The sequence below is a fragment of the Saimiri boliviensis genome, chromosome 12 (genome assembly GCF_048565385.1).
Source record: "Saimiri boliviensis isolate mSaiBol1 chromosome 12, mSaiBol1.pri, whole genome shotgun sequence".
In the NCBI taxonomy this organism is placed as follows: Eukaryota; Metazoa; Chordata; class Mammalia; order Primates; family Cebidae; genus Saimiri; species Saimiri boliviensis.
This window is the reverse complement of record NC_133460.1, coordinates 58,747,429-58,762,438: the sequence shown is the minus strand read 5'-3', so window position 1 is coordinate 58,762,438 and position 15,010 is coordinate 58,747,429. Positions and strand designations below refer to the sequence as shown.

The 15,010-nt window shown below is 40.4% G+C and overlaps 1 protein-coding gene across 10 annotated transcripts in view; it reads left to right on the top strand.

Moving 5' to 3' along the window:
* Window positions 1–15,010, top strand: part of LOC101027507 (cyclin-Y-like protein 2) — a 60,493-nt gene that overhangs the window by 21,304 nt on the left and 24,179 nt on the right. For 8 of the 10 annotated variants that reach the window (XR_012512861.1, XR_012512858.1, XR_012512860.1 and 5 more), the window contains one exon: window positions 584–5,722. Coding sequence is in view for 1 of the 10 variants with exons in the window: in XM_074382473.1 (XP_074238574.1) it covers window positions 6,138–6,747; window positions 9,000–9,059; window positions 11,705–11,739 (705 nt within the window). In the remaining 9 variants the exon portion in view is untranslated. Of the gene's footprint in view, window positions 1–583; window positions 5,723–5,770; window positions 6,748–8,999; window positions 9,060–11,704; window positions 11,740–15,010 lie in introns of those variants that run through there. The other 2 variants (XM_074382473.1, XR_012512864.1) reach the window with 2 other exon arrangements.

Genomic DNA, 15,010 nt, shown 5'->3' with positions numbered 1-15,010 from the left:
ATTAACATCCAGTGACCCAAAGAAAGCAATAGAGAAATGTATTAAATGTTCTGGCAACTATGTTGCTAGTCATTCACAAAACAGTTTTTAAAATTGCAATTCCAGAACTCATATTAACACCCAGTGATCCATGGAAAGCAATAGAAAAATGTATTAGGAAAAATGTTCTGGCAGAATCTGGCACTGGACTGGTTACCCAACCTCAGGCATTGGTCACGTTAACTCACAGAGTTAAGAAAAATAGAAAGTACCAGCCTTGTTACTCAAGATGTTAGGAACTATCAATCAATTTAGATAGATAAAGAATTTTAGCTAACAAAATATTAAGAGTGTCATCCTGAAAAATATGTACCTCTTCCAGAGAACCCAGGAGGTTATGATGACCCCTGGAAAGCCCAACCAGCAATAACAGTGAAAGTTACATAGGTACATGAGTGCAGAAATACAGTCTCTACTGAAAATAAGTTTTATACTCGGCAAAAATTACAGGATATACATAGAACTTTTGCTCATGAGGTAAAATCAGATATACAAATTACATATGGTTTAGGGGTTAATGGTGGTGAATTTGTTATGCTTACAGGAGGCAAAGGAGGACCAATGACTGGAATAGCAAAGAACTCCAGGATTCATGATGAACTAATTGCTAGAGCAAAAATATACAAGATCTCTCTAACTTATAATGGGGAAGGGGTAACAGAAGTTGGATGAGACAATACCCAAACGTGATTTCCAGGTTTACTGAACCCAAACTGAACAATGGAAGACTGTAGATGACACCATTAAGATTTCTCAAGAATATGGAAGATTATTATTCACTTCTGATGGGACCTTGTAAGTCACCTGAAAAAAATTCACATGAAAAACAACTTTTACAAAATGTCAAGTTATGCTACAACAATTCACATAATATACAGTACAGTCCTGATCTCTTGGCTGTCATAAAATGTTTCTTACCTCTAAACCAAAGTTTCATTTTATAATTTAATTTTTTTCATTTTTCCCGTCCTCTTAGCTTAAGAAAAGATCATTGCAGGCCGGGCGCGGTGGCTCACGCCTGTAATCCCAGAATTTTGTGAGGCTAAGGCAGGTGGATCACCTGAGGTCAAGAGTTCGAGACCAGCCTGACCAACATGGTGGAACCCTGTCTCTACTAAAAATACCAGAACTAGCTGGGTGTGGTGGCAGATGCCTGTAATCCCAGCTACTGGGGAGGTTGAGGCAGGAGAATCGCTTGAACCCAGGAGGTGGAGATTGCAGTGAGCCAAGATAGTGCCATTGCACTCCAGCATGGGCGATAGAGTGAAACTCCATCTCAAAAAAACAACAACAAAGAAAAGATCATTGCAAACTTTTTGTGTGTTTTTCATATATGCTTGCAGAGGGTTGTAAAATTTTATTGCGATTATTTGTGATTTAAGCTGAAACTTTTCTAATCTTTCTTTAGCAATTGTGGAATAGCATGCTATTTCCTTTCCATATTCAATTGTTTCTTCTGTATGTATTACTCTAGCTATAGGATTCTGTCTTTTGAACCTCTCCTGCAGTTAGGTGTGGCCGTGTCACTAAATTTTAAGCCAATAATTTGTAAGCAGTGTGCTATGAGTACCTTCTAAAAAAACCTTCCTTCTTCTTTTCTCCCTCATTTTCATTACAGTAGTCTGGAGTGAAGATCCAGTAGCTGGAGATGAGTAGTCATCCTATGTAATGCAGGCAGGGGTGATCGGCAACACGGTCTGTTAACTCCCTTACTGGAAGACAAATTTCACAAGACTAAGAACCTTACATTAGTTAGTTCAAGCAATATCCCAGCACTTAACACAATGTACAGCATGTTTGCTGAGGGCTCAGGTATTAAATGGGTATTGAATGAATAGATGTATTAATTGGTTTACTCTGGAGTCATAAGTAAACAAGGTCTGAGTTCATTTCACAGAATCAAACTCCCGATTAATTCAAATCACACTGATTTAATTTGTTTCTCTTTGCTCTCTCAGACTTGCCAATGTCATGGGCGGATAGGAGTTTTTCTTAATTTACTTCAATATTGTATTAAATCAAAATGTTTTAAAATCTGTTTTTATAACAATGCTTCCCAGTAATTTCCTGTTTAGAAAGTTCAAAATTCTTCCGTTTTTAAAGTCATGGATATCTTTTTGATTGTGTCTGTTGTTAAGTGCAGGAACTATTTTGTAACTTTAAATAGATGTCATCTCAAGTCTACAAGAATTATCCAAAATGGGATCTAAAGTCCTTTCTAGGTTTTCAGACACTATTCATGCAGATTGTAGCCACTAGGTTCTGAGGATTGTACTTGATATTGGTTACTGAAACTGAGCTTTCTTGAATTCTTTTTCCTTCCACTGTGGTTTTTCGCATTTCAGCCTATCGCCTATTTTGGTCCTCAAACTACACTGAAATATTTTCAATGGAATTAAATTAAAGAGGAATCATTCCTCCCATGTTTTTGAAATGACCCTTTTGCTTCCTATAATAATGCTTCTTCTGGTCCTTTTTGTAATTACTTATGTTAGAGTTCGTAAATATTCATACATTTTACAATTGCATATAATTTTCTTCTTAATTATTTTTTCCTCTTTCCCTAAAGTTGTTGTTATTTCTCTTAACTGTTTGTGGGAAAAATTAAGCCCATCTTTCACTTTCTGGATATGCTTATTTATAATTGAACTCTGATTTTTGCTCAAATTGCATTTCGAGTTACCCACTTTTAGGGAAGCTATTAGTGTATCAAATTTGTTTTTGTTTTTGTTTTTGTTTTTGATTTTTGAAAAGTCTGTTAATATAAAGGTCATCAAAAGATACCTTCCTAAAACTTTCTTCTACCAGAAATATCTCTGGAGTCACATGGCCCTCTCTCCCTTCTTGCTTTTGTAGGACTCCAAAGCTGATCTCTTCCTGATCCAGATTGCATGCATCTGTGCCTTTTGGGGGCTCTAGTGCATTCATTCTTCCTTCTCGTTTAACCTCAAAAATGTGTTTTCTCTGTTGGCTCTTCCCCTTTAACATAGAAGTTTACTCATGCTTTTGTTGAATCTTGAAATAAAAGGCTTTCTGTAGCACATATCTCCATTTAACTACTGCTACATCTCTCTTCTCAGCCAAATACTTGGGAAGAAAAGCCCTTAGTTTGTGTCGTTTTCTCACCTCCAGTTCACCGCTTTACCCACTGCCTGACATGTAGCTCACTCTCACACATGCACAAGCCCAATCACTAAGTTGCCATAGCTGATTTGTAGCTTTCATGCCCTCCTAGCAAAATTTGACTCTGTGCATTGGGATATTACTTACTGAGTAGCTATTGACCAGGCACTGTGCTAGGTGCTGCTGTTACAGAAATGAAATCGGACATCATCTCCTTTCTAATGACTCACAGGAGCAGCCATTCCTGATTCCTAAGCAGGTCTCTTGACTCCCAGTGCTCACTTTTGCAAGCTATACTTAATGCGGGGTAAATCACTCTATTCTCCAGGTCTTCTTTCTTTCCAATTCTCCTTACTATACACAAGTTCTCAAGTCAATCACTTCCATGCCCCTGGCTTCAGTTGCATTCTCTATTCTCTGAAGACAATAGAATTTTAAATTTAAAATGTTAGCTTTATTTTATGTCAGATTCCTCATTTGCTGTAACCATAGATTCAGAGTTACTCCATGAAAGTAATAAATAAAAAATGGTGATATTCTTGGCATGTAAATTTTAGGAAATTTCCCCAGTTACTCTTAATGGTTGGATTTAGTATTTGTGCTATTTTTGAAGACATATGTTTGGATGTCACAAATGGACTTAGCCTACAGGGATTTATAGTCAACTTTGACCAGAGAGTTCCATTTTAATGTGACACTGAGCGTAAAATACTGTCTTTTCCTCCTTAGCGATTTCTCTTCCTACATTCTCTGACAGGAGAAAGGTACAACTCTGTACCCAGTTTTTCCCAGCAGAGCCCGAGCAGCCCTGTTTTTCCCTCTACTTCCCTGCTTTCACATCTCATGACCAAGTACTTCCTATTCTGTCTCCCCAATAATCACAACATTTTTCCTCCACTTTTTTCACTGCCACTGCCTTTAGCATCAGTCTTCCTTTAGATAGTCTTTTAATTGGTCTTGTTGCTTTCTTCAGTCCTTCCTTATTATACAGACCACTACACACACATCTGACAGAGACTCCTCACCTTTGTATGGTTCAATGACTCAGATTTTCAGAATAAAATTAAAACTACCCCAGCGTCAAATCTGGGGCCAAATAGAGGTGGGTTTGTATCTCAGGTTCATACACTGTTCAGTAATGTGGTCTCACAAAACTGAAGTTCTTAAGCCTTTGTGTATCTGCCTGCCCTCATTGAGATTGGGACTGTTTCACACATACGGTGTCTGGCATGTAGAAGGGACTTCATCAATGCTGAATGAACAGGAGGCATTTTAAAATTCACATAAAAAAAAAATATATATATATATAAAATATGTCAGTCTATAATGTCACTTCCCCCCCAAGCTTGACTTCTACCTGTACTTTCTGATATGGTTTGGTCATGTCCCCACCCAAATCTCATCTTGAATTGTAATTCTCATAATCCCCACATGTTGTGGGAGGAACCCGGTGGGAGATAATTGGATCATGGGGGCAGTTTCCCCCATGCTGTTCTTGTGATAGTGAGTGAGTTCTCATGAGATCTGATTGCTTTATATATATTTGACATGTGCTTCTTCACATGCTCACACTGTTTGGCCTGCCGCCATGTAAGAAGTAACTGCTTCCCCTTCTGCTGTGATTGTAGGTTTTCTTAGGCCTCCACAGCCATGTGGAATGTGAGTCAATTAAACTTCTTTCCTTTATAAATTCCCCAACCTCAGGTATTTCTTTATAACAGTGTGAAAATTGAATAATTATTTTCTGATAATCACGCTTGAGGAATTGGGGAATTCATAGTACCTGAGATCAAATACTGGCCCCAGCCTGGGCAGTCATGTGACCTTGGGGAGATAACTTACCTTCTCCATCTTAATGTCTTCTCTAAAACTGGTGAGATTGTTTCTGAGGGCTAAATGAGCATAGCCCACTTGGAACACTATCAGGCACATACTGCTTGCTAGGTGTTCAGTATTCATTTTTATTGAGTTAGGACTGTGGTAACTCACTTTATGGCTCTTGATTTTGTATAACAAAGTCATGCTTAGGGCTTTGTTAGTAAAAGAGAGAAAATCTGAAAGTCCCTGCCATCAAAGAAAGAAACAGAGGAGAAAAGGAAGTTGGTATGTTTCAGCACTTTAGAGCTTAGGGGGACAAGATAGGTTTCTATTTTATGGAGAAGGTGGAGGCAGGATGGGTTCCAAGGTGTCATTCAAGACACACAGCCGTAACTCTTCAGTGACAGTAGAGCTAGGGCCCCAGGGATTGCTGTGGTCAAGTTGCAGACAAAAACTAGCACTCGTTGGAGGACAGGAGAGGAATATTTCAGGTGTATCTACATTGAGTCAACAAATAAAAGTTCAACTTGGTTGCTAATGGGACCCACTCTGCTAACTGCCACTTTGTATAGAACTCCTAGAGGAAGATGGCTTCCAGTAATGAACCGCCCTGTTTTTAGGACTAAAAAGCTCAGGAAGCTGGCGGGTGATGAATGACAACCTTAGTTCCACTGGCACTGAAGGAGGGGCCAGGAGAGCAGGGGCATCATAAGCCACAGGATGGGGTAGCCCAGGCAGCGGGGGAGGGGCAGCAGCCAGGGCGGGGCATTGTGAGGTTTGGGGCGGGGCATTGTGAGTCATGTGCCTGGGCTTCCACCTGGGCCAGTGGGCTTCAGTCTGTAGTGACTGCAGAAGGAGGAGCAGCTCCTTTTGTGCTCTCTTCAGGTAGTTGTATCTCTCAGCGCTTGTTGGGTTTCCCAACCTATTAAATTAGCCATCTGTTTTTGACCCTCCCAGACAAGTCAACTCAGGAGAGGCAGCAGGGTGTGGGCCTTGGCCCGAGCCCCGGCTGGGGCCGGGCTGTGGGGTGGCCAGGTGAGCCGCCGGCAAGACCATCTCTGAAAGTGCGGCATAGCCTCGGCCTAGGGCAGCAGGAGTGCCTGGCCATCACTGTGAGCGGAGGCACAGGTGGCAGCAGACAGGAGTAGAGGCGCCCCATGGGGAACATATTGAGCTGCTGTGTGTGCCCCAAGGTCTGCCAAGAGTCGGACCAGGATGAGGGGTCAGGGTGTCCTCCTGAGTCTAAAATCTGTGAGGCAGCAGCTGAGGACACGGCAGCAGCTGAGGACACGGCAGCAGCTGAGGACACGACAACAACTGTGGACACCACAGCAGCTGAGGACACCACAGCAGCTGAGGACCTGACAGCAGCTGAGGACACAGCAGCTGAGGACCTGGCAGCTGAGGACCTGACAGCAGCTGAGGACCTGACAGCAGCTGAGGACACGACAGAGGCTGAGGACACGACAGCAGCTGAGGACACGACAGAGGCTGAGGACACGGCAGAAGCTGTGGACACGGCAGCTGAGGACCCGACAGCAGCTGAGGACACGACAGAAGCTGTGGACACGGCAGCAGCTGAGGACACGGCAGCAGCTGAGGACACGACAGAAGCTGTGGACACGGCAGCAGCTGAGGACACGGCAGCAGCTGAGGACACGGCAGCCCCAGCACCCACGGCTGCTGCTGTAGAACCTGCCGAGTTGACTGTCGAAGCTGGTGAGGACCGTCCTGTGCACGACATCGGTGATAGGGAGATGCCTGAAGGTAAGGAGGTGACACTGCCATCTGCCCTGGCCACCCCTCTGGGTGTTGGTGTCTTCAAGGTGCCCTGGGTGTCATCCCCTACCTCAGGCTCCTTTTTGCCTGTAGCCAGCTTTTCCAGGGCTGGTCAGAAACAGAGGCTGGCTCTGCCTTGCGTTCCTTTTTCCACCGCTTAGTCTTTCTCCACGGAGTCCAGTCAATTTCTTTTCTCCTCCCTTCCCAAACACCCAGTTCTTGCTCCCTCATCTCATTCTCTCAGGCTGACCTGGGACCATTTATTTATGGCTCTTCTTGTCTGTAGCTCTGTTTATTATTCTGTAGGATTTTGTTGAGGCTTTTTTGGAATATTCTCTTCCTTTTTCCAATAAAAACTCAAATACCCCAACTTTCCAGTACCCATCTCATTCTTTTTTTGTACCTATCCAGATGGTACCTAAGTGAAGGAACCAGGTAAGTGCCTAATTATTTCCTTCATTAAAGTAGCTAAATCTCAGGACAATTCATACTGAAATATTTGGGGATTTCTTCTTTGAAATCAGAATGAAGGTTGCCGTGGGAGAGATGATAGGATATTCTTAATGGGTTGCTTTAAGTCACCTTGATAGGTGCTTATTTTTTTTTTTACTGTAATTTGAACACAAAAGGAAAGAAAATGGGAGGGTGCTTAAAGTAATTGTGAAAGGTATGAAATGTCATGGCCAGGGCTGCAGAAAAATGGGTGTTTGTTTTTCCCCAAAGGAGTTTACCTATGAGGCTCTGATGACTTTAAAATTCTTACTTTAACACAAAATGTGTCTCTAGATTTATTCTGGTGACTTAACAGACTTTATTTACCTCCTTGTTCTAAAAGAGAGGTATAGTTGGTTCGTGGTCAAAACTTTGAAAAGACATGGAATGTCAATGTAGACTTTTAACATGTAACATGAAGATTGAAGGTTAAAACTGTGGAGAGTGTTTGCTGCCATGGCTCTCCCTTTGTCCTTCCCCCACCTGACAATAGCATCTTGTTCAAAGATAAGAAAGTAAAGCTTAAGAAGCTGGAAGCCATCATTCTCAGCAAACTAACACAGGAACAAAAACCAAACCCCACATATTCTTTCTCATAAGTGGTAGTTGAATAAGGAGAACAAATGGACACAGGGAGGGGAACATCACACACTGGGGGGGGGGTTCATTGTGGGGTGGAGTGTAAGGGGACAGAGAACATTAGGACAAATACCTAATGCATGTGGGGTTTAAAACCTCGATGATGCATTTATAGGTGCAGCAAACCACCAGGGCACTTGTATACGTATGTAACAAAGCTGCACGTTCTGCACATGTATCTCCGAACTTAAAGTAAAAAAAACAAAACAAAACAAAAAACAAAAAAACAACATTGGTTGGGCTCTTAGTTCTTTCCAGAGGTAGAATAATTAAGACTCATGATGAATGTGACTTTGTAACTTGGAGTACAATACTCACTCTTCAAGACGTTTAAGAATTTTGAATAAATAAATATGTGAATTGATTATACCTTTATACACAGAATGTGTAAATACTTGTGTAAACTTATACTCTGGTTGCTGGTGTAAGGAAAGCCTGTGAGTGATTTTACACAACGGTTCATAGATGGGTGGTGTTGGATTAGAGAACAAAAGAGGCTCTTTATTGCGATTCTTTAGGATTACCGTACAGTTCATGTATGTCTCTTTTGGCCCCTTCCAATACAAAGAAGCCTTGTGTGTGTTCTCCTTATGTATTCCTAATGAAGAAATGAAGACAGAGATCTCACATGACTATGGAAGACAGCTGCTCAACGGAACTAAGGTTCTGTGTCTTCAGAATGACATGGAAGTGACAAATATACTGAATTTACTTTTAAAAAATTTTTTAAACTCCAGAATACATCTTATATTTTGTCTATAAAATAGGCCTCTCTTTTGAAATGTATTGCCATCTTGATTTATTTTATGCAAAGTTGATTTTACACAACTCAAAGGAAACATTTACCTCTCTTTTTTTTTCAATAAAAAAGAATCTCAATATGTTACTCATGCTGGCCTAAATTCCTGACTTGGGTTCAAGGGATTTTCTTATCTCATCCTCCTGAGTAGCTGGGAGTACAGTCATGTGCCACCTTGTCTCGCCTCGTCTATACGTTCATTTCAATGGATAAGAATAAAAGTAGAGGTATTAAAATGGCCTCCTTGTAGAATAAATGAGCTGATATATTGTTATAATGATGACATCTTTTTTCTTTTCTCTCTGTATAGATAGGGCTTTGGAGTCCGACCCTTCTGGTCATCCAGGAGCAAAGAAATCTCAAGCAGATGGTGAGACAACATTGTTTTTTTTCCACCAAGAAAAAGAGTGAAAACTCTTGTTTGATGAGGTGTATAATAGAAAGTGTTTAGCAAAACTCATATTGGTTTAAATTTTTAAAATTTTCACATGTTCACTTGTGTTATTTTAACATGTGATATACTTTCCTTTAGTTGTTATCATGCTAGTGAAAACATGTCAACTTTTTGTTTATACATTTTCCCATCTTTGTATCAGCACAATTTGTTATGTAATGGAGGAGACTTAGATTTATCTTTATGTTTAATTCTTTGTCTCTTTTCCCAATGGGTAAGAATAGAAGTAGAGGTAGTGAAATGGCTTCCTTGTCAAATAAATGAGTTGATAAATTGTTATAAGTGATTACATATTTTTTCTTTTCTCTCTGTATAGATATGGCATTAGAGTCCAACCCTTGTGAAGCAAGGAAATCCCAAACAGATAGTGAGACAACATTGTTTTTTCCGCCAAGAAAAAGAGTGAAAAATTTTGTTTGATCAGATATATTATAAAAAGTATTTAGAAAAACTCATATTATCTGACACTGACACAGTGGGAGGTCTCTTTCCCCTCCTGGATTTCCCCTCTGGGGTCAGGCTTCCACACACTCTCTCTTGAGGAAGCTTTCTCTCTTCTCTGTTTCTCTCTCTCTCTCTCTCTCTCTAAATAAATCACTTTTCTGCAAATAAACAAACAAAAAGAAAAACTCATATTGGTTTAATACCAGAATGAGAATTTGCTTCTTACCATGGGAATGGCACCAAGCCATTCTTAAGGAATGCTCCACTATTACCCAAACACTTCTCACTAGGCCCTGTTCTCATAAGGGTTCCATTTTAACATGAGATTTGGAGAGGGAGACATATCCAAACTATATCAGAGGTGTATTTCCCAGTTCCTTCCAGAGACATGGGCTTCTCACACCTGGAGAGCATGAAAGCCAAAAAAAGAAAAGTGATTCCATGTCCGTCATACTTCAGTGATAGGAATGTTTGCCTACAAGGCCCTTCCAGCATTAAAGGTGGAGGCAGTATAGGAAATAAAGCATGGCCCAAGTCCCTCTTGGAGCTTTTATTAGTCTGGCTTTTTTTTTTTTTTTTTTTTTTTTGCTGCAGACACCATGTCCAAATTAGGTTTGTCTACTTATTTTAAGATTTAAATTTGGCCAGGTGTGGTGGCTCATGCCTGTAGTCCCAGCACTTCGGGAGGTGGAGGTGGGCGGATCATGAGGTCAGGAGTTTGAGACCAGCCTGACCAAAATGCTGAAACCCCTTCTATTAAAACAAAAACTAGCTGGGCATGGTGGGGTGCGCTTCTAATCCCAGTTACTCAGAGGCTGAGGCAGGAGAATTGTTTGAACCCTGAAGGCGGAGGTTGCAGTAAGCCAAGGTCACACCATTGCACTCCAGCCTGGGTGACAGAGCGAGACTCCTCCGTATCAAAAAACAAAAAAGAACAAACAAACAAAAGATTAAATTTAAGATAGGTTACTTTTCAGTTGTGTAAAGACCCTGTTTTTGTTTGTTTTGTTTGTAGCAACATATTAGTAGATGACCAGTGATTGTGGTTGGAGAGGCTTACAGGGATTCTGGTGCATCTAGAGATGGGTGCCTGGCCAGGAAGTAGTTCTTAGAGCCGTTAGCTCTTAGATTCCAGTAATTAAGCTATGTGTAAATGCAGAATGGGAGAATACTAACGGATCAGGGCTCATATATGCAACAATTAAATTTTTTTATGGCCGGGCGCGGTGGCTCAAGCCTGTAATCCCAGCACTTTGGGAGGCCGAGGCGGGTGGATCACGAGGTCAAGAGATCGAGACCATCCAGGCCAACATGGTGAAACCCCGTCTCTACCAAAAATACAAAAAAATAGCTGGGCATGGTGGCGCGTGCCTGTAATCCCAGCTACTCAGGAGGCTGAGGCAGGAGAATTGCCTGAACCCAGGAGACGGAGGTTGCGGTGAGCCGAGATCGCGCCATTGCACTCCAGCCTGGGTAACAAGAGCGAAACTCTGCCTAAAAAAAAAAAAAAAAAATTTATTACCTAAATGTTTCATCTGGCCTAATTTTTGTGCCCTTTTGTGCATGAGTATTATTTCACTTGTATGTAATAAAAACGGAAAGTAAACTATGTCAAAAATCTAAGTTTTTACATTTTACTTTACGAGATTTATCATGCCAGAGAGTTTAAATTATAAATTGTTGAAATTGTCGGGCACGGTAGCTCAAGCCTGTAATCCCAGCACTTTGGGAGGCCGAGGCGGGAGGATCACAAGGTCAAGAGATCGAGACCATCCTGGTCAACATAGTGAAACCCCGTCTCTACTAAAAATACAAAAAATTAGCTGGGCATGGTGGCGCATGCCTGTAATCCCAGCTACTCAGGAGGCTAAGGCAGGAGAACCGCTTGAACCCAGTGGGCGGAGGTTGCGGTGAGCCGAGATCGCGCCATTGCACTCCAGCCTGGGTAACAAGAGTGAAACTCCGTCTCACAAAAAAAAAAAAAAAAATTGTTGAAATTAATTTTTTAAATGGAATTTTCTCTGATTGCACATAGGAGTAGTCAGTAAGATGTTAACAACTACTTTTATTATATTGTTTGTGTCAGAAGTGACCGTTTTTTTTTCTTTCATTCTTAGCACAAGAAATAGGAGAAAACAGCGATACAAACTATGTAAGTAAACAGTCAAAAAGTCGAGAAATTGATAGTTTGATGTAAAAGTATGTCTCTCTTGATTCCTTTAAATTACAATGGGGACCCAGTGGTATAGGATGGACCTCGTTTCATGGAATTTCTGAATCTCTTCTACTTTCCTATCAAATTTATCCCGAAAAGTCTTCAGCTTAGTGTGCCCACCTTTTAAGGATTGCTGACACTCAATTTAAATTTTAATAGTTGGTTGTGGTATAAAGATCTACTTTAAATGTTTAATTTTTAATGAAATAACAAAAATAGAAGAGCTCGGTTAATTGTCAGTATGGACTATTGACCCTCTGTCACAGCAGGTGAAAGCATATCTTCCTTGCTAACCATGACCTTATTTTTCTCCCTCTGTTTCTTTCAACTGTAGCACACTTTTTAATTCAGTCAGTAATATTGACATGATTATGACTATCCAAATATTATTCGCTGCTGAGTTATATGTTGTTTTCACTGTGTCTCTTCATTACATATTCCTTCATCCTTTCTCTGAAACAGTTCTGAAATCTGAGCACTTCTGCACTTCTTCTGGATCATCTTTTTTTTCCTAGCCTATGCTAGTTTATCCAGCCAAATGCAATACGTAGTCTCTGGATGGTCTGTCACTTTATTGAAAAATAATAATTATTGTTAAATTATATTTTACATGTAATTTACATTTCACAGCCATTATTTTTTAGCATGAAGCTAATTTTCTGACGATATTCATTTGCCTGTTTTCTAACAGCTGATCCCTCCCCCTCAAGTGTTGCAGCATTTATCACATGCCTTTCAAAGATATTTTCCATCTGCTAAAGCATATCTGTTCCTCTTTGTTTTTGGCGGGTGGTGGGCAGCCTTTCTTTGGCCTTTTGTCATCCTAGTTCAGTATAGAGAGGCTTTCCCTAGAGATGCTTGATGTCTTAGTCTATCTGTGCTATCTCTTTAAAGTCTTTTGGGATCTCACATAACTGCCGCCTCGTGTGGGATCCCCTGAGTCCTAGATTCTGTGCTTCCTTCTGTCCTGTTATCCTCTCTGATTGTACTTAAGCACACTTTCCTGGGCAGAGATGTTTAGAGATCTGACCAGTCTTAAAATTCTTCTTCCTTGATAGAGAGTAAACTTCTAGGTTGAATCTAAATTTTATGGTTCTGAAGATATTCTGCAGTTGACTCTCATCACAGTGTTGTTCTTGAATCTATTGCCATTGTGTGACACGTTATTTATAACTGTGTTTTATGTATTTTGGAAGCTTTCTCGGAGCTTTTCTGTCTCTGAGATTCTGAAATTTCTTAATAACAGCTTGGCGGGGGATCTTTTCATTTACTGAGGCCACTAAGTCTGCAGACTCTCTCTTTTTGAGAATGTTTTTTATTTTCTCTGTTCCTTTTTTCTGAGAGTAGTGTTACTCAGGTGCTAGGCTGCTTAGACCAATAGACCTGATTTGGTTTCCAATTTTTTCCCTTCAGCTTTTTTCAGTTTGTCTTTTTATTCTACATCTGGGGTACGCTGTGAGTTTATCGTCTACTATATCTATTGAATTTTATGTATTTTTTAGAGTGTTTTAACATTTTAAATAAGTTTTGCTCCTGATTTTGACCGGTCCCATGAATTTTGTGTGTGTTGTTTCAATCTCTCTTGTTGGAGGCTTTTCTCCAATGTGTAGTGGTCCCTGGCTGGCTTGGTTGATTTGGAAGCAGGACTCTGTTAACTGATGACACTCAGTGTGAAGTTGTGGAAGCAACTAGCTTTTCTTTTGGGAAACCTCAGTGTATTATCTGGGTATCTTTATTCGAGACAGTTTAGTTTCTTGAGAATATTCTCCCAAGTTTCTGCCTGGCTACTTGCTTTCCAAAAGCAGAGTTGGGGAAGAAAGTTGGAGTTTCATTTTTGGTGTATAGTTTTCTTTATATCTCAGGTTTAATCTATGGTAGTTGGGAGCCAGAAATTCTCAGGTTTGGTATATCCAGGGAACACACATCTAAGTTTCTTATCAGATGGGAGAACAGGTGGACCTGAGTCCCTAACCACAGATTTTCAACTGACCTTGGTGGCTTTGTTTTACATTTTGTACTACTTTTCAAAGTGCTGTTTGCCTCTAAGTTCACAGCCCACCTTTAGTTCTCCAAGACAAACTGCTCGCTTCTGTTGCAGTCACTTTCTCTTTTTTTTTTTTTTTTTCTGAGACAGAGTCTTGGTTTGTCACCTCAGCTGGAGTGCAATGGTGAGATCTCAGCTCACTGCAACCTCTTCCTCCTGGGTTCAAGCAATTCTTTGCCTCAGCCTCCTGAGTAGCTGGAATTGAAGGCACCTGCCATCACAGCCAACTGATTTTTGCATTTTTAGTAGAGATGGGGTTTCACCATCTTGGCCAGGCTGGTCTTGAACTCCTTGGCCTCCCAAAGTGGTAGGATTATAGGCGTAAACCTCCTTGCCCGGCCTCCTGTCACTTTCTTTAGGCATCATAGTTGTACTTCTGTGTTACTTACTACTCCTTTATCTACTTTTTATGTCTCAGCATTTATTAAAAATTACCTCTTTTCAACCTTCTCTCCTGGTGCTGTGTGTCACCTTTATTTTGTGACTAATGAGATGTCTAGAGGGAGAGGAAATAAATTTGTGATCAATCTATTATATTTAATCTAAATTTAGGACCTATATTAAAGTGTAAATCAAAGTTTAATTTCAATATCATTAATGATACTAACCCAGACAATTTTTTAGTGATGTATCTATAATAAGCATGTTACAGTTGTCTTCTAAGGCCTTGTTTGATATTTTTATTCAAACTTTGTACACTGTCATATTATCCCATTACTTCACAACATAGATGGAGCTGTTTTCATGAATGCTCACAGTGTTAGAAATATTTAAGTTAATTAAGATATGTTTATTTTTAGCCTGTTCAACATAGCAAGACCTCATCTCTACAAAATGGTGAAATAACAAATTAGCCAGGCATGGTGGCATATGCGTTTAGTTTTACCTACTCAGGTAGCTGAGGCAGAGGATTGCTTGAGCTCAGGAGTTTGATGCTACAGTTAACCATCATTGCACCACTGCCCTCCAGCCTGGGTGACAAACTCAGACCTTGTCTCAGAAAAAGGAAAAAAGTTATTACTAGTTTAAAAACATGCCTAAAATTTGTCCTGACAAAAAGGAGAGAGAAAAACGTAAACTTTAGTTTTTATTTTATTTATGTTTGCTGAGAAGATTGCTGTAGTTTATCTATGTTTTATTTCTGTAGATTTTGGGGAGAACAGG